The 18,902-nt window shown below is 63.1% G+C and overlaps 1 protein-coding gene across 7 annotated transcripts in view; it reads left to right on the top strand.

Annotated features, from left to right (window-relative positions):
• KAZN (kazrin, periplakin interacting protein) overlaps nt 1–18,902 on the top strand; it is a 1,000,963-nt gene that overhangs the window by 944,739 nt on the left and 37,322 nt on the right. For 4 of the 7 annotated variants that reach the window (XM_051834341.2, XM_051834342.2, XM_070079260.1 and 1 more), the window contains 5 exons: nt 717–887; nt 4,068–4,257; nt 7,159–7,289; nt 10,771–10,821; nt 11,694–11,817. In XM_051834341.2, the coding sequence (XP_051690301.1) occupies nt 717–887; nt 4,068–4,257; nt 7,159–7,289; nt 10,771–10,821; nt 11,694–11,817 (667 nt within the window). Of the gene's footprint in view, nt 1–716; nt 888–4,067; nt 4,258–7,158; nt 7,290–10,770; nt 10,822–11,693; nt 13,676–18,902 lie in introns of those variants that run through there. The other 3 variants (XR_007914879.2, XM_051834345.2, XM_051834344.2) reach the window with 3 other exon arrangements.

Here is an 18,902-nt window from a genome sequence, read left to right as displayed (position 1 = left end):
GACGCAGAAACCCACCCTGAGGGGCCTCGTGGGTCTTCTTCCTGAAGCTGGGCTGGTCCCTAAGTGGCCCCTCGCACACCTGCTGGCTCTCAGGGGGCGCCCCTTGCCCCAGTCCCACGCCAGTGCAGATTCTCAGAGAAAGTTCCGTGAGATCAGATCTCCTTGTCTGGTTTTGTGCCTGCTGATGGTGTCGTGGCGTATCAGCTGAGTAAGAGATGTGGGGTGGAGAGGGCCCAGGGCTGCCCTCTTACCTGGGTGGTCTGGGAAGGCTTCTCGGAGGAGGAGACATTTGAGCAGGGACCTGTGTCAAACAAGCAGGCACCTGCTGGCTGCACCCACGGTAGCACCCAGGGTCCACGGGGAAACTGAGGCAGCGGTGATCTCGGCCATCCCTGCAGACCAGGGCCGCGTGGATGCCCTCTGTGGCCTCTGGGAGTCAGGCTCCGGGACAGGTGGTGGCCCCTCTCGATGGTCCCAGGGGGGCGGGTAGCAGAGGCTGGGACACAGCGGCTGGCCGGGGCGGAAGTCGTGAGCGCTTGCTCGCCGCTGTCCCCACCGCTGTGGGAAGCTTCTCAGGGCTGGTCTCGGGCCCTGTCTCCGGGATTCAAACCCAGGGCCGGCGCTCCTGGCCGCCTTGCCAGAGGCCTTCACGCTGGCCCAGGCTCGTCCGCGCCCCCTGGTGGTGACGCCGCGCCTGTGTCCCCGCCCACCTGCAGGAGAGCGAGGAGGCGGTCCGAGCGCTGGCCAAGGAGAAGGACCTGCTGGAGCGGGAGAAGTGGGAGCTGCGGCGCCAGGCCAAGGAGGCCACGGACCACGCCGCGGCGCTGCGCTCCCAGCTCGACCTCAAGGACAACCGCATGAAGGAGCTGGAGGCCGAGCTGGCCATGGTGAGCGCGGGGCGGGGCGCGGGGCGCTGGCCTGGGCACCCCAGAGGCCCGAGGGGCTGGGGGCGGGGCCGCGGGTCACTGGCCTGGGCACCCCAGAGTCTCCAGGGGCTGGGCGCGGGGCCGCGGGGCGCTGCCCTAGGCACCCCAGAGTCCTGAGGGGCTGGGGGCGGGGCGGGGCGCTGGCCTGGGCACCCCAGAGTCCCGAGGAGGCTGGGGGGCGGTGTTCACTCTGGGGCGGGGCCGCGGGGTGCTGGCCTGGGCACCCCAGAGTCCCGAGGGGCTGGGGGCGGGGCCGCGGGGCTCTGGCCTGGGCTAGGGGGCAGGCTGGGGGCCCTTTGGGTCCACCTGGGCCCTGGCCACCCCCGGAGCAGCCTCGCCCCTGCCTGGGGCCCGGGAGGAGTGGGCGTGCAGGGGGCCCACTCAGTCTCCCACACTCCCAGGCCGCTGCTCAGAGAGAACCATCCGCGCTGTTTGTTGAAAGCGGGAGAGCAGTTCAAAACGCTCGTGGAAAACGCGTTCTAGGCAAGACTCTGATGCATTGCGATTTTTTGCATCAAAATAAGCATCATTTGTTTTCCCATGAATTTTTTGAGGCACCCACATATATTTATGTATTTATTTTTAAAGTATTTATTTATTTGAAAGACAGAGTTACAGAGAGGCAGCGAGAGAGAGAAGAGAGGTCTTCCATCCGCTGGTTCACTCCCTAGTAGACCACAACAGCTAGAGCTGCGCCGATCCGAAGCCAGGAGCCAGGAGCTTCTTCTGGGTCTCCCACGTGGGTGCAGGGGCCCAAGCACTTGGGCCATCTTCCACTGCCTTCCCAGGCCACAGCAGAGAGCTGGATCAGAAGTGGAGTAGCCGGGAGTCGAACCGGCGCCCATGTGGGATGCTGGTGCTGCAGGCGGTGGCTTTACCTGCTACGGCACAGCGCCGGCCCCGATACATATATTTATTTATTTAAATACTTGGGAACAAATATACCGCAGGATTCACACCAGCTGTCCCAGGGTGGTAATATTACCCAAAATGGGCTTTTGTTGTCATGTGTCAAATGTATCAAGCACAAGTGTCTATCTTCTGTCCTCAAGGGGAGAACGCTCCTCACTCCTGCCGTGCGCCGTGCGCCGTGGGCCGAGGGCCAGCGAGCTGGCGGGAGAGGCCGGGGCCGGGGCCCCAGGATGCGGCTCCGCTTGGGCCCCTGTGTCACGGTGCAGCGTTGGGGTCGGCGTCCCCGCCGTTGCCCCACTGGCTGGCTGGGGAGAGCCGCAGAGTGTGGCCAGGAGGGCCTCACACAGGAGCCGGGGCTGCACGGGGCTGGTGGCCGGCAGGAGGGTGTGCCTGGGCCTCCCGGGACGTGAGAGGCCCTTGTGGGCCCTGGAGGCCCCAGAGCCAGGGGCTGGCTCCCAGCGGGGGTGCAGCCCCCATCACGTGCTTGCTGTGTGACCCCCGGCAGGACACTTGCCCCCTCTGGGCCTCAGCTCCTCACTCTATAGACACCGCAGTTTCCTAAGGTCGCCTGTTCCAGGAGACTCCCAGGGCAGGGCGGGAGCTCGGGCCTCTCCCTGTCCAATGCTGACCCCTAGTGGTGGACACTGTGGCTGCAGGGGTCCTGCCCCAGGGGGCTTCCCAGGGGCAGAAGCGTCTATATTGCAAACCAGGGAAGGGATGCAGGGGAGGCCCCGTCCCCCGAGGCCGCCCAGTGCCCTGCGCATGGGCAGACCTTGCCTTGGTCAACCCCCGCTGTGTTACAGCCGACAGGACTCAAGCCTTTGCCTCCGCCTCCTGGCAGGCATCAGACCCCTCTGCGGGGGTGTGGGCTTGCGGCGGGCACAGCTCAGGGTGACAGGCCCCTCTGCGGGGGTGTGGGCTTGCGGCGGGCACAGCTCAGGGTGACAGGCCCCTCTGCGGGGGTGTGGGCTTGCGGTGGGCACAGCTCAGGGTGACAGGCCCCTCTGCAGGGGTGTGGGCTTGCAGCGGGCACAGCTCAGGGTGACAGGTTTGCTATAACGCAGGCCCGAGCCAGACCTCCCCCGGGCTCGGAGGCCGGGGGATTCCCTTAGAGCCCCCGTCCTGTTGGGGCGCCCCCTGACTGCACGGCCTACACCCTCAGGCTCTCACAGCCAGGGCTGCCGGTGCTTGGCTGGCCCAGCTCCCCCGCTGCAGGGGTGATGAGGACGAGACGGGGGGAGGCGCCTTCCCTGGCTGTGCCCTGGGTCCTGGGGTTGCAGACAGCAGAGGGCGCCCTGGAGGGAAGACGGGGCCCTCGGGTGCAGCGGGAAGACGCAGTGGCAGGCTGAGAAATGGGCCAAGGCCAAGGCTGCCGTGGGCTCAGCTCTGTGGCTCAGCCCCGTGGTCTGTGGCCCGTGGCTCAGCCCGCCTCTCCATGCTGGCTTCCAGGCCCCTGGGAGGGGGGGTTGGGTAGAAACCACACACTGGGCTCTCAGTCAGGCAACTTGGATACTCTGCATTCGCGGAGCCGTCACTTAACCTCTCTGAGCGGATGACCCCATTCTCGCTACTTGCAGGGAGCACATGAGCGCAGTGGATACGGCTAAGGGTTTGCTAAGCCAGAGGGGACAGGGCTGCCTGGTTTGGGGTTGCAGGGCCAACACCATCAGCTCAGCCTCCATCTGCGGACGGACCTGAGCTCCCGGGGGCCGGGGTGGGAGGGCACTGGTCTCACAGGCTCCGAGGGTGCGCGAGCCGGGGCGGGGGGGGGCCCTGAGCGTCCCTGGGTAAAGGCGTTTCGTGGTACACGTGGAGAAACTGAGGCTCGGAGGACGCAGGGACCTGCTGCAGATCAGAGCCGCTCAGTGCGGGGGAGGGTGCCTGAGGCTGTAGGCCAGGGCTGTCCACTTCTCTACCAGGAAGCGCACAGGGCTGGGGGCAAGGTCTGGAAAGTTCTAGAACCAGGAGAGATGTGACGTCGGCTTCACCGTATCGGTGTCCACAGCAGGCAGAGCCGGCCGTCAGGGCGCCCCCTTTCTCTCTGCATCTGCTCTCACATTGCTCTCGGTGGGAACTGAGGGGTGACCCCGAAGTGAGCCCCCAGGTGCTTGGCCTGGGGACCCACCAGCAGGGCGGGGCGGGGAGTCAGGGCCTCCCCACTGTGGCGGTGGGCGGTGCCGAGCCGCAGCCACCAGATGCCCTGGGTCACGCCACCGGCTCTCTCTCCAGGCCAAGCAGTCCTTAGCCACCCTGACCAAGGACGTCCCCAAGCGGCATTCCCTCGCCATGCCGGGCGAGACGGTGCTCAACGGCAACCAGGAGTGGGTGGTGCAGGCCGACCTCCCGCTGACCGCAGCCATCCGGCAGAGCCAGCAGACGCTGTACCACTCCCACCCCCCGCACCCTGCAGACCGCCAAGGTGAGTCCTGGCTCCCGGAGGCCCGGGTGGGGGTGGGGCAGAGCCTGAGGACGGGCACTTGTGACCGATCCGTCTAAGAGATGGACTTCAGGCACAGCTGGATCCAGAAGTTCAGCCCACAGCTGGGTCTCTCTGTCTCCGATTGTGCCTGCCTCCGTGTGGCCGTATCTTCCTGCAGCAAGACAGGCCCCAGCAGTTCCAGTTCCAGAGAGAGAAGAGAGAGATCTGTTTGCTGGTTCACTCCCTAAATGGCCACAACAGCTGGGGCAGGGCCAGGCCAAAGCCAGGAGCTTCTTCTGGGTCTCCCACATGGGTGCAGGGGCCCAAGCACTTGGGCCATCATCTGCTGCCTTCCCAGGCACATTAGCAGGGGGCTAGAAAGGAAGTGGAGCAGCCAGGACTTGAACCGATGTCCACGTGAGATGCCGGCAGTGCAGACAGCGTCTACCTGCTACGCCACAGCGCCGGCCCCAGTTCCAGAATTTAAAAGCCTTTACAGCTCAAAAATCTTGGGAAAGAGAGATCATTCCTTCCCCATGTATCCATAGCCAGTCCTAAAAAATGGCTCTGATTGGCCACCCTGGGTCACCTGCCCTCTTGGAACCAATCACTATGGCTAGGGGAGGAGCAAGTTCCCTGATTGGCCAGTCTGGGTCACATGGGGCATTCATTGGCAGGGAAGACCACAGAGCTCCTGGATTGACAGCTCAGCTGACCACAGGAAATGCAGGAGAGGCAGGCACGGTCAGGGCTGTTTGATGCACGCTTTGACGGAGGTCGGCTGCCCGTGGTAACAGCTCTGGACTCCTCGCTGGCCCTCGCACATCTGCAGGGCGCCTGGCTCCCTTCTCTGCGTCTCCCCTTGTGTGGCCGGTGCAGGCTGGGAGAGGCAGCTGGCGGCAGCCGCTGTGCCCCCGGGGACCCTGACCCTTGGGCCTTCCTCACCCACGTCTGCAGTGGGCGTGGGCAGAGCTGGCCCTTGGAGCCAGCAGGAGATGAGCCAGCCCTGGCTTCCAGGGGGCTGGCGGCCGGCGAGGGAGGAGCCGCGGGTGCTGGCCCTGCCTGTCGGGGGTGCAGGTGGGTGGGAACGCACAGACTGCTGGGGTCCGATCCTGGCCCGGCTGCTTCCTGGCGACGTGACCTGTGCCCTTGCCCACGGTCCTTAGTTCCTCACCGTGTGCGGGGGGCATGTGTGGGGCACGCTGAGTGTGTCTGCGCTGGGGCCGGGGGGAGTAGCAGCGGCCACTCTCGTCATCCTCACCATTGTCCTCCTCCATGGGGACACCCAGGCTGTCAGATCCCTGGCAGCAAACAGATGCCCTGCCCCCCCTTTCCCACACAAAGGGAGCAGCGGCCGCCTTGGCCTCTGGCCCGAGGGGAGGTGACTTTCCTGGGACAAGCCTGGGGGGGCGTGGAGCCTGAGACCCAGGGAGACTGCCACCTGCCCAGTCTCAAGTGTGCAGCCAGTGCTCCTGGCTCCTGGTGCAGACCCAGGCAGCTGCATGGCAGAGGTGCCATGTGAGAGCAGTCGGGGCTTGGGGCAGTTTCTGAATCACAGGGCAGCGGAGCTGGGAAGGAAGGCATGGCCAGGCTGACACATCCATCCTCTGGGCCCCTCCTCTTCGGCAGTACCTGCCTCACCTATGCCCATCAGACACCCCCTGCTCCAGGAAGCCTTCTCTCCTCTCTCCCCAGCTCGGTCCCCCGTGACCTCCACACTCCCATGCATCGTGGCATCTGCCCTGCCCTGTCCTTGTCATAGCATTCGTCACAGCCCCTCCCACCTGTCCCGTGCCGGCATTGCACTAGGCTTGTGCACACAGCCGCTCTGCGGGGTGGGCACCACCCCCTGCCCCGTTTCCCGGGTGACAAGTCTGCCTCAAAGGGGCCGAGGGGCGTGCTCACGGCCACCAGCCTGTAGTGCGGGCTCACCCAGATTGTAAATGACTTCAACCAGTGTCCTCCCAGCCACCCGCACCCTCCACCAGACCGTGTGGCCACTGGTGGGCGGGGACTCTCACCAGCCGCCAGAACAGAGCAGGCGCTCAGCGGCCTGTCCCCTGCATCCGTGCCAGCACCTACAGACGGGACAGCCACACGCGGGGCCCTTGCCACAGGAGCTTCTGAGCCGGGCTTCGCTGAGCACCTACTATGTGCCAGGCCCCGTGAGCCCTGGGACTCAGCACGGATGAGACCCACCAGGTGCCCGCTCCCACGGAGCTGGCGAGATCAGCCACAGACAGAGGCCAGCGAGCAGTGGAGCAGCTGCGGGAGAGGACGCAGTGGACAGCGGGCACTACAGAGAGAGCAAAGTCAGAGGAGGGCCAGCTGGTGGCTGGGGAAGGCAGGGAGCCCCCAGGGTGGGCAGCGGGGGTAGCAGAGGCCGAGGTGGGGGCCGGGGGCGGTGCAGCTCGGGCACGGTCAGGAGGCCCCGTGTGACCTGACAGCAGTGACAGTGACAGTGACGAGGGTCCCGTCACTGGGCTGAGGCTGCCTGCTGGGCGGGGCCGTGGCACAACAGACCTTGGAGGGAAAGGGAGGGTGGGTGTCCCCCAGGGGAATGAGGTGCCTGGAGGTGTGGAGGCAGCCAGGGGCCCCAGGGGCTGCCGTGGTCTTGCAGGTGAGAGACAGCGGTGGCTGCTGGGGAGGGGGCGGGGCTGGGTGTCCTGTCTGTCCGGGAAATTGCAGAGCTGCGTGGTGCCTGCAAGTCTGCAAGTGAGGAGGGGGCCTCGCCGGGCCCAGAGGCCGAGGGAGGGTCTCCCCGCCAGGGGCTGCACGGAGAGGAGGAGCGCTGGGCACGTCTCTCCCCTTCCCTATGCGCAGCGTCCTTATCTGTGCGGTGGGGGCGGCTGGCCAGGAGGTCCCTGCGGCCCCCGCTCACCCGCTGTCCCTGCTTTCCAGCGGTCAGGGTGAGCCCCTGCCACTCCCGGCAGCCCTCCGTCATCTCCGACGCCTCCGCCGCCGAGGGTGACCGGTCATCCACGCCCAGTGACATCAACTCCCCGCGACACCGGACGCACTCCCTCTGCAACGTAAGGCCAGCAGCAGCGGGGTCGGACGCCACAGGGCGGGGCGGGCAGCGGCCGGGATGCACCTGCTCTTTCCTCTCGCCCACCCAGGGAGCACTGTGGCGGAGGCAGTCCTGTTCCGTTCTTGCCTATGGCGAGCGGCCGTGGATGTGGGGACAAAGAGAGATGAGGCCCGATGGCTCCTTGTGACCGGGCGGGCGCACGTGTCCAGGGTCTGTGCAGCCTGCAAGTCCCCGCCCCTGTCACGAACCCTGTCGGGGATGGTGGCTTCTCCTCCCAGCTGGTGGCCCTCAGCGCTCCGGGCCTCACCGCCACCACCCTCTCCAGGCAGCCCTCAGTCCTCCGTCCAGGGTGGAGTCAGGATTTCGGGTTTTTTGAATGTCCAGTGGTCTCGCATGCATTGGTCTGGAGAGGCGTCCCGTTGAGTTTGTTTTCAGTTTCTTTGCTCATTTAATCGACACTTGGTGATGGCGTCCCTGGCACCAGCTACCAAGAGGCTCATGTCCTGAGCCACGGAAGGGTAGCTGACCGACCGGGCAGGCAGGAAAAGAGGTTTCCTGAGCTCACAGTTCCAGAAGCTGCAAGCCCAGGTGGCAGGTGGCTGGCTCGGGCGGGGGTGGCCCGGCTGTGTCACCCCCTCCCCCAGCTGAGGCCGTCCTGGCCAGAGCATGCGCACGTCAGGAAGCGGGGCAGTGGGCATGGCCGGCCTTGCTCTCTGCTCGCTGCCCTTTGGCAAGAGCTGAGGGCAGTCCCTTCCTAAGGCGGCGCCCCCACCGACCTCCCACCTGCTCCACCTCTGCAGGCTCCCACCAGCCCTGACCAGCGCCACTCGGGGACCGAGGTTCCAACACGTGAACCTTCGGAGGATACCCGCACACGGCACCCAAACCCCCCCGTGCTCCGGGGCAGTGCTGGGGAGGGGGTGCGTCCTGAGACGCCACTGTGAGGCTCCGGGTCAGGGGGCGGGGCCCCTTCTGCAGTTTTGTCCCATGACGCCATCGGTCGTGGAGAGGGGGCCCCTGACGTGACGACAGAGACACCACAGGCTGAAGCCTGCAGATGCACAGCCGATGTTGCCTTAGTGACCGGGAAATGATGGGAAGACGTCGGCCAACAGACCTAGCGGAGCCCGGCTGACGTCAGGACTCTGTCTGGGAGACTGAAGGGAACAAGTCGAGAAGTTGCTGGAACTTACTGAGAAGCCAGTCTGTAACAGCGCTGGCCCAAAACCAACTCCCAAACAGCGCTAACTTGCCCACGTGTGGGTGATCGGGACGGAAGCGGTGTTTTTCAGTCCCTGGTAACGATAAGAAGTGCTCACAGAAGTGCAAAGGCTACAGTACGTCCCAGGAGCCGCCTCGGCCTGGTGCCGTGGGCAGGGGGATTTGCTGGCCCGGGGCCGTGTCCAGCCCGCATCAGGTCGGGAGAGGGTCACCCGTACTCCAGGGGCCTGCCCAGTGCCCAGTGTTTCCTTCCCCACTGGGGCTCCCTGGAAACTGTCTTGTCTCTGGGAGAGAATCCTCATAACCAAGGCGACCTTGACTCAGCATCAAGACAAGGCGGGGGGGAGGGACTAGCGGGCCTTTGACAACCGCGCTTGGGTCCTGAGGGACCACTGTGGAGTTAGATGGGGAGCCAGCAGTGGTCCCCAGGCAGAGAGCCCGCCCACACCCGGCCCAGGCGAGAACACCTTCCCCAGGCCCATATCTTGTCAGCTCACGGTGGGCCCCGGGCAGCCGTCATGCAGAACCAGCTCTCTGAAAGTCCCTGGGCTACCGCAGCCCCAGGCCCAGCCTTTCCCCCACTTGGCCTTGGCACACAGCTGCTGCCAGAGACGCGGCTCCTGCACGTTGATTTCCGAGCTCACTGGACACTTGGCCAAGAGACAGGTGCTTCACCAAGCCAGTGGTCCACGCACGTGTGCGCACACACACACATATGCGTGTCAGTGGCCAACTTGTCTCCTTCTCTTACCCGTGAACTTAGCAAAGGTGGCCCTACCCAGAGGAGAGCTGTCTATTTTTAAAAAGAATTATTTTATTTATTTGAAAGCCAGAGAGACAGAGATCTTCCATCTGCTGGTTCACTCCCCAAATGGCCGTGATGGCCAGGGTTGGGCGAGGCGGGAGCCAGGAGCTTCATCTGCACATGGGTGCAGAAGCCCAAGGACTTGGGTCATCTTCTGCTGCTTTCCCAGATGCACTAGCAGGGAGCTAGATTGGAAGTGGAGCAGCCAGGACTCAAACCAGTGCCCATATGGGACACTGGTGTCGCAGGTGGAGGCTTTACCCAATATGCCACAGTCCCAGACCGAGGGCGAACTATCTTAGCTGCCTGCAGAATCCGTTCTGTTTGCAAACTCGAGATTTCTCGAGAGTAAAGACTGAACTGCCTTTTGCTACATTTCCTCCCTCCCTCAACCCCTTTATATCCACACAGGTAAGCCAGGAAGAGCCTGAAAATAATTCCAGGTAACCCTCTGTTCCCCGGCATTTGGCCTGGCCCAGCAACAGCAGCACAGCCTAAGCTAGGACCCCGTCATCCTCTCCCACCCTGGGCACTCATTCAGAGCAGAGGTGTGGAGAAGGCTGATGGACATCGCTGTTTCTCTATGGGCATTATGCCTGCAATTCCAGAAACCACCACCAGGAGGCTCCCTAAGAATGACTTCCATGACCCAAGCCAGCTGCCTCCAGGCAGGGCAGACTGGTGCCGGGATGTAGTCAAGGCTGTTGTGTGCCCACAGGCCGCTCAGGGTCCTCTCGCCACCCACCTGGGACAGGACTGGCAACACAGTGGTGATGTCCTGCATCTCCAGGCCTGTGTGGGTCCCAGGCAGACAGAGCCTGCGTGTGGGTCCCCTGAGCCGCCCCAGGGCTCGGGACCGGGGCTGAGTCTGTAGCTGCCCTGGAGCCCTGCCAGGAAGGAGCCCTGGAATCCGTCTTGGTGCGGGCTCCGCTTTCAGGAGCTCTGTGATGCTGACGCCAGGAGCCACTCCTGTTCCTGAACTCTGCATTAATCAGAGAGGCTGCCCTGTGCGACGTAAGAGACCCCTGGTGCGGGTCGCAGGGGCAGTTGGAGCCTGCACAGCCTCCCGAGTCTGTCTCTCCGGATTCTTGGTCACTGTGCTTTCTGCACAGAGCGTCTATGAAATGCACCAAGATCACACCCTGCAGCTCTAACAGGAGCCCAGGCCTTGGAGGGCTAGTCTGTGGGTCAGAGCATGCTGGGAGGACAGAGCAGGTGGGACAGCCCCCCCCCCCCAGGCCTCTGTCTGGGACCCCTGGTGCAGGCAGCACCTTGATGAGCCCCAGGTCCCTCAGCAAGTCCCCTGGGAGTGTCTGTGTCAGGAGATGGGGGCGGGCTCCCCACGGCAGAGGCAGGGGCGCCCCGGGGGATGGCTGGCTTCCGCCGCGGTGGCCACCCCCGTCCTCACGTGTCGTGTGTCTCTGCTGTCTCATCTTCCTTTTTCCTTTGGCTTCAGGGCGACAGTCCCGGCCCCGTTCAGAAGAGCCTGCACAACCCTATTGTACAGGTAGGTGAGCCTGCCCTGGTCGCACGGCCCGGTCCTCCCCACGGCCATCCCTGCGGCTCCCCGGGCGGGAAGGGGTGTGGCTGGGTGCCTGAGCTGGTCTCAGCTCCTCTCCTGGGGTCACCTCTGCCGGACACGTGGACCTACTAAGTGCACCCGTGTGTGTGTCCTGCTGCCCTGGCCCGTGTCTTCCCGGCACCCAAGGTTTTGAAGTCGTCATCATTATTCCAGGGCCTTTTGTTTTTTACCCATTTTTAGCATTTTCAATGTTCCATCATAAGAGTGAGGAGGGGGCCGTGGGGAAGAAAGCAGGGGCCATCGGTCTCTTCTAGGGGTTGCCCCCTGCTGGTCTGTGTGCTGCCCGCCTACATCCGGGTCCCACCAGGCAAGAGAGCCCACATGCAGATTCCCAGGCCCTTGGCCCTGTAGATTCTGACCAGCAAGCGCAGGGTGGGGCTTGAAACCAAAGGGGCGCTCAAGGGTTTGGGGGCTGAGTCTGGTCTAAGCCCCCCACCCCTTGGCAGGGAGCGCCCCGGGTCTGCACAGCTCTGCTGCAGGCTCTGAATCCTCCCCCTCCCCCCCTTCACCCCGTAGGAAGACAGGGCAGCTCTCATCTTAGCCACGCCCACATCACAGGAGAGACAGCTGGGCGTGGCCGGCCCCGCCCCCTGCCCCGGGCCTGCACCTGCTGCTTCTCAGCCCCGGGTTTCCAGGCTACCCTAGGGTGCAGCAGGCATGGCCGGCCCCGCGCCCAGAGCTGACCTCCGGCGGGGCGGGTCCTGCTTTGGGGGTGGGGCCCCTGGCCTGCGCACTGCCCTGTGCCCAGCTAACTGCCTGCTTCTCCCCCACCCGGGCCCCGGCTGCCGCTCGCACAGTCACTAGAGGATCTTGAAGACCAAAAGCGGAAGAAGAAGAAAGAGAAGATGGGATTCGGCTCCATCTCGCGCGTCTTCGCCAGAGGGAAGCAGCGGAAGTCCCTCGACCCCGGCCTCTTTGATGGTACCGCCCCCGATTATTACATAGAGGAGGACGCGGACTGGTGATAGCCGGCGCCCTGGGCCGGTGCGCGGGGCCGTGCGTGCGTGCGTGCGAGCGTGGGCGTGCGCGTGTGGCCGTGCGTGGGTGCGCCCTCTGTCACAGATGTACATAGCGCGCCGTGTGTGACGCCGTCCCTGTCTCCGGAGCCACACCGCTGTGTTGTTAACCCGGTTCCCCGTTTGTGTTCTCAATGTCCGGGTCCTTTAATCCCCTCCCGTTTTTGTTCCGTTCGCTGTCTCCACGTCCCCCCTTCTCCTCCGTGTGATGAAATGTGGGAACTTGAAGGACTGCTGTGTACTTCTAAATACCGCGAGGGTCGCGGCCCGGAGCGCGGCTGGCCGAGCGTGGGCGGCTCCCGCGCACCTGCGGGTCTCTGCCCCGGCGTCCGTGCACCTGCGGGCCGCCCCGGGGTCTCTGCCCCGGGCCCAGGTCCCCCGCACTGGGCTGCCCTGGGAGAGGTCAGCCGGGCCGCCACTGACGCCTGCCAGTTTTTACATTGCGTGGCCGTTTGTCTCTTTATGGAAAAAGAAAAAAAAAAAAAACCTGTTCTGTTTAATTTATTTGCACAAATGCAGAAAACTTATTCTATCTAAATTATTACGTACATAACGGAATGTATATTTTTCCACGGGGTGGGGCGGGAGGCGGGGTTTCTGCCGACATGTCTGTCTGTCTGCCTTGCCGGGTGCGGCTTAGGCGGCCGCCTGGGGCCGTTGGCTTTCTCAGCTTGCTCTCTCTGTGTCTCTCGTTCTCTCTCCCCCGGTCTCCCCTGCTCTCCCGCCCCTGCACGAAAGGGACCTGCCCCTTCTCACAGCCTCTCTCTGTATGCGTTTATTTGCCTGGCATACACGGCACGCCCCACCCGGCTCTGCCTCTTGAGACAGTGAAAAGCCGGGGCAGGACAGCCCACCCCTCTCCAGGTGCGACCCCAGGACCCCCGGCCTGAGCTGCTTCCCCAGGGGGCCTGGAGCTGCGCCCTCCCCCCACACCCCGGTTTATTCTGCACCCGGGCCTGGCAGGTGTCCCGGGGGGATGGCTGTTGGGGACGCAGCTTCCACTCTGGCTTGTCCCTTGGGCCACATTTAGACTCTCTCGGGGCCCTGCCCGCCCACGCGTCACACCTGGAGTCTGCTGTCCCCAGGCGGGCGGGGAACGCTGGTGGGAACACGCCTGTTGGGGGAACCGTGTCGGCCAGGGAGCCGTGTGCATCCTGCCGCCAGGTGACGGGGACACTCCAGCTTCTCAGCCAGGGCCGCCTCGCAAACCCTAACGCGCCCCTGCCCTGCCCCTGCCCTGCGGACCCCATGCTGCTGCCCCTAACCACTGACCGCCCAGCCCCCCTCCAGGCGCCCTGCAGCGCTCACGGAGCCTCCCTGGGGAAACGGGTGGGACCTTTGCTGCCAAGTCTGGAGCACGCGGAGCAGGCGGGGGCCCCAGGGTGGCCTCCGTGTGACCACAGCCGAGCGGGCACCTTCCCCACCGAGAGCCCTTCTGGAAAATGCTTTTCTTCCCCATGAGTTTGATTTCTCGGTTGATTTTCATCCCTCCCCCCGCTTTTACCGGCGCACAAATCAGATCGCAGCCTCTCCCGGTAATGACCCCGTAGTTCCTTTTCATTTCGGTTTTTGTAAATTAGGAGATAATTCTCAGAGTCACTAAGGATGATTTATTTAAGAGAACTGCATCAAATAGCGAATGAGTTATGGGTAACATTAGATGGAGCGAACCTTTCCCCCAGAGAAAGGTCCCTCTGGAAGGCATGGATGCAAATATAAAATATTAAAAAAAAAATCTAAATAAAGCTTATTTTAAAATATGATCGAATTCTATGTGATTTGATTGCTTCTCTGTTGCTCCGGGCGGGAGACCGTGCCCGCTGGGAGGCGCAGCCCGGCGTGGCCTGCTCCTTGCAGCGCCAGGGCTGTGGCCCGGGGCGGTGGCACGAGGGGCGGAGGAAAGCTGGCCGGCTTCTGGGCCCAGGGAGCCCCCCGCCAAGACGTCTCTGATTTGGAGGAGCTGCCAGCATGCAGGGCTGCCCTGGGGGCCTCACGCACCCCTCCGCGCCTGGCACCTTCGGAGCTCAGCGGCCCCGTCAGCTTTCGTCTGCTTCCTCCTCCCCCCAGGGCCCCCTCCCGACACCCACAGGTGGAGCCTGTCACTTTGGGGCGTGTCGCTTCCCCCTCCCCGCTCCCTGCAGGCTGAGTGGTGTAAGAGAGACAGCGAGGGAGCCACGGGGCTTCCTTGGTGGAAGCTGTGGGGGGGCCAGGCTTTTCCGGGCCCCGGGAGAGTCCCCCGGGTGCACCGTCCAGGCCTTCCCTGGGGAGACTGCACTGTGGGGCCCCACGATGAGACCTGGGGTTTTGATGCCTCCAGTGATTCTAAGGAGCAGCAGGGACTGAGACCCCCAGGCTGATCCCTGGAGGGCAGCTGTGTCAACACACATGCCACTGCCCCCTTTCCCTGGCCCTGTGTAGACATCACTAATCAATCCAAGAGCCCTTCCCACCCATCCCAAAGTGGCTCCTGATTTCTCGCTTTACAAAGCCACTGCCAATCAACGGGAGTCGGCAAATGTCTAGAAACTAACCCAGCTCCTCACACTGGACACAGGGTGGCCGGCGGTGGGGGTGGGGAGAGACTGGCCCAGAGAGGAGCGGCTTGGCCAGCCTCCTAGTTTTCCTACCTCCCACCCTGCCAGGCTCCAGGGCCAATGCACACCGTGTTCAAATCTTTGTAGGTCCACCCCAAACCACAGGACCTCCTTGGCTAAAAGAATACAGGAGACCTTGCTCCAAATGGTCCATCTCCAAGTGGTACCTGTTAGTTGGAAATTAGGGGTACCCAGGTTTGTCCAGGGCCAGGCCCCCACCACACAGGTTGTGCACTGCATTATTCTAGAAGGTGGCATTCTCTGGACTACCTCGAGAATGGTGCCCTGTGTTGTGCAGTGCACAACCTGCCCGACTGTTCTGTGGTCCTTTTGTGTGTGCTCTCACCCGTGCTGGCAGGCTGCAACAGGGGTAACTAATAACAGTAACAACAATAATACTTAACATTTAGTAAGCATTTATGCTAGGCTGGGCTCCATGCTACACACTCTCCATGTATTAACTTGGTTAACTCTCCCAGCAGCCTGTGTTGCCGATGAGAAAACAGAGACTGGGTGTATCCAGGGTCACAGTGGAGTGAGTGTCCTCCTTGGGAGTCTGGCTGCAGAGTTGGTGCCCCTAACTGCTGGTGCGGGGCTGGGAGCGGGCAGGTGCGCTCGCCCCCTAGAGGAAGTCTTTGGTACTGCAGCCAGGTCCACCAGTGGCCCCTGGCATGTCCTCCACCAGTGGCCCCTGGCATGCCCTCCGTCTGCCTTACTTTTGTGACTTATTTCCCATCAGCCTTCCCCCACCCAGGCCCAGAAAACCCCCAAGTGGATCTGGGGTGGGGCAGCAGAGCAGAAGCACCTGACAGCCACGCTCTGAGCCAGAGCCCTCGCAACACGGCCTGTGGCTCCTTTGCATTTCTGGGTGCCGGGTTTTGGAAATCCCTGTTTGCTTTCTTAGCAGATTACTGAGAAGTAGCAGGTAATCAGTTGCCTTCGAAGCAGGGAACATGGGACATGGTATGCCACGCTCCCAGAATCCTCCGAGGAAAGATCTGCCTTTGGGAAGTCACGTGGGCCCCCTTTAGCGGTCCCTTGTAGCCCACCGGGGGTCCAGATCATGCCTGCATCGCTGCCTCCTGGCCTGACCTTGCAGCTGATTTCAAGCAGGCTGTTCCATGAGCCTCAGTATTCTCATCCACAAAATGGGCGTAGAAGTCCTGCCCTCCTCGTAGGCTCAGAGCAAGCGTTGAGTGTTTAGAAGACTGGGTGGGACTGGCTCCATGCTGGTGTTCCCTGGGGTTTGTAACCTGTGGGTTTAGTTAGGGAAGCTGCGTGGAAACAGCCTGTGCCGTCTTGAGCCCAGAGGTGACGCCATCAAAACGTGCCCCGGGCTTGAGGTCGGGGCCCTGCGCTGTGAGAAGCTGCAGTCCCTCCAGCAGCCAGGTTCTGTGAGCACCGGACCCCAGGGTCCAAGTTCAGGTCCAGTGCGGTTGTGGAAGAGGAGCTGGGCTCCCACGCATGGGGCAGGGACAGCGCAAGGCCTTTGCCCCTGGACACTACCGGCCCTGATGGCTTATGTTTTCTCTGGACTCCCAGGAGACACGTGGGGACGTCAGATCGAGGGCCCAGCCCGGGGAGGTATGTGCAGGGCCAGGGCCGGCCTGGGCTGGCAGCGGGCTGTGCGTGTCCCTTAGCATTCCCTTTGTGCCAGGTACTGTTCTCTTTCCCAGTGGTCACTGCTGTCATCCTTCCAACAACGCGTCCATTGTACAGGTGGGCAGACCAAGGCACAGAGAGGCGCGGCTCTTGCCCAGAGGCACACAGTGAAGAGCTTCGACTCCAGCAGTCCGGATTCCAAGTGTGTGTCCTTGGCAGTTTTGCTACGCAGTGCTGGGGTCGCCCCCAGAGAGAAAGCCTCGCTGAGTGGAAGGGGCCGAGCCCCGAGCAGGACGCTCTCTGGGACTTGGTTCCTCGGCCCCAAAGGGGAAGAGATTGGAAGAAATAGGAGGTTTGCAAACGGTGTACCTGGCTCAGGGGGTCCCTGGCTCAGGTGGCAGCCGTCACTGGGGAGGCAACGCTCCTGTCCGTTACACCCGAGCTGCCACGTGGGCGTCCACTTGAAGGAGCCCACGACGGACAGCGAGCAAGTGAGAGAAAAAGAGGAGCCTTGAAACCCACAGGCGGATCCATGGCTGCAGATTCCCAGGCCCTGCCTCGCTCCAGCTGAGGGCCGGGGCCCAGGGGTCAGCAAGCGCCCAGGGGACGCGGGGCAGACTGAGGGCGGCGGCACCATGTCCGTGTGCTGTGAACCATGCTTGCTGCAAGCTGGGACCGCCGTGGGCTCCCCCAGTGAGGGAGGGACCTGAGCCAGACCCTTGGCGAGGGGCTGGGCTGAGCAGAGAGCAGCGGGTGGAGCCAGCCTCAGAAGCCCCCTGCCCCCCACTAGGAGGGGTTCCCTGTGTTTCCTGGAGGCCACGGGGCAGGAGGTGCGGACGGGAGCTGCACCGGGACAAGCCAGGTTCTGAGCGTGGTGTCCCCCATATCAGACTCCTCCCGACCCACGGCCAACTGAGACTTTGCCAAGCCCTGGGCGGCCCTGAGCCCTTGACCTGGAGTCTGTGGCACCCCACGGATGCCAGATGTTGAACCCGAAATCTGGAGCGAGCCCACCCAAGCCGTGCTCCCAAGAGCCAGGGACGTGAAGCTCCGCCCAGACCGTGGCCCCCGCCCCCCACCCCGCAGTCAGGACCTTGGAGCCTGGCTCTGGATCCCCGGCTCCCAGCTCACTCAGAGACTCCCTGTGTGACCTCGGCCGAGTCTGGCTCCCTCCCGGGGCTTCGGGTTCGCTCTAAAATACACGCAGGCCATGGCGATTTCCTTGGGGGCCGTGGGCTCTTAGGGGACCCCAGAGGAGTTGTGGGCAAGGGGAGGAGTCAGCAGCCCTGTTCTTGGACACCTCCCTGCACCCAGACGCTGCCCTTCAAGCCTGGACTCTAATTTTTTAAGGTTTATTTTGTTTATTTGAGAGTTACAGAGAGAGAGAGAGAGAGGTCTTCCATCTGCTGGTTCACTCCCCAAGCGGCTACAAAGGCCAGGGCTGGGCCAGGCTGAAGCCAGGAGCCAGGAGCTTCTTCTGGGTCTCCCATCTGGGTACAGGGCCCAGGGACTTGGCCCATCCTCCACTGCTTTCCCAGACGCATTAACAGGGAGCTGGATCGGAAGTGGAGCACCTAGGACTCCAGCCAGCACCACAGCGCCAGCCCCCCAAACTCCGGTTTATTTAGCTTTTAGATGCAATTTAATTTGCAGGATCTGTGGCATCAGGGGAGTGTGACACCCCCTTAGGCCCCTTCCGAGGGCATCCAGGATGGGAGGAGGGTGTGGGTGCCTGTGGATGAATCCCTCCCTCACAGGGCCCCAGGCTTCCCGCCTACAGCCCCTCCATAAGTGGGAGGCATACAGGCCTCTCCTTCACCCTGGAAGAGTGAAAAAAGTGGGGCCCCCAAGCCTCTGCGAGTCTGCAAAGCAAAGCCTCTACCCTGCTTGGGAGGCCACACACACCCCCAGATGAACCACTGAGACGGTGTGGCCCGGCATCGCCCCCCGACACGGCCCTCTCCAGTTTGTAATGGGTTGAGAGGGTAGATTCTGGGCAGACTCCCTGGGTTTTCACCTCGGTCCTGATGCTTGCTGCCTGGGGGCCCCCAGCCCCTTGCTTACCCTGCTGTGCCTCAGCGGGGCTGACGGCGTCCCAGGTGAGCTGCAAGGCTGAGGTGAACTGAGCCATGGATGAGGCTCAGCTCGGGGAGGGAGGCACTGAGTCAGGAGGGTGTTGCTGATGGCGACGGTGGCCTCGTCACAGCCTCTGGGCAGCACGGGCCCCTGACGCAGCTGAGACCGGGCCAGGTAAGTTCAGCCACCTGCCCCAGCCGCCGGCCCAGCCCGCGTGTAGACCCGGAGGAATCAAGTGTGGAGCCGAGAGGGCTCTCGGTGGCCTCTGGCCCACCTCCCCCGCTTTGCACACGGCAGGGACTCGCCTCACCAGGCAGCTGCTGCCGTTCTGGGGCCCGGGGCGCCCCACTCCCAGGCCTCAAGTTGCCCAGGCCCTAAGGTTCAGCTGGGGAAATTTTTTCTGGGTGCCGGTGCTGTGGCACAGTGGGTTAAGCCACCACCTGTAGTGCCAGCATCCCAAATGGCCACCAGTGCGCGTCCTGGCTTCTCCACTTCCAGTCCAGCTCCCTGCTAATGCACTTGGGAAAGCAGCAGGAAATAGTTCAAGTCCTTGGGCCCCTGCACCAGCGTGGGTGAAGAAGCTCCTGGCTCCTGCTTTGGCCTGGCCCAGCTCTGGCTGTTGCAGTCATTTGGGGAGTGAACCAGTGGATGGAAGGCCTCTCTCTCTCTCTCTCTCTCTCTGCCTTTCAAATAAATAAAATAAAACCTATTTAAAAAC

The sequence above is a fragment of the Oryctolagus cuniculus genome, chromosome 7, assembly GCF_964237555.1.
Source record: "Oryctolagus cuniculus chromosome 7, mOryCun1.1, whole genome shotgun sequence".
Lineage (NCBI taxonomy): Eukaryota > Metazoa > Chordata > Mammalia > Lagomorpha > Leporidae > Oryctolagus > Oryctolagus cuniculus.
This window is presented reverse-complemented; position numbering and strand designations above follow the sequence as displayed.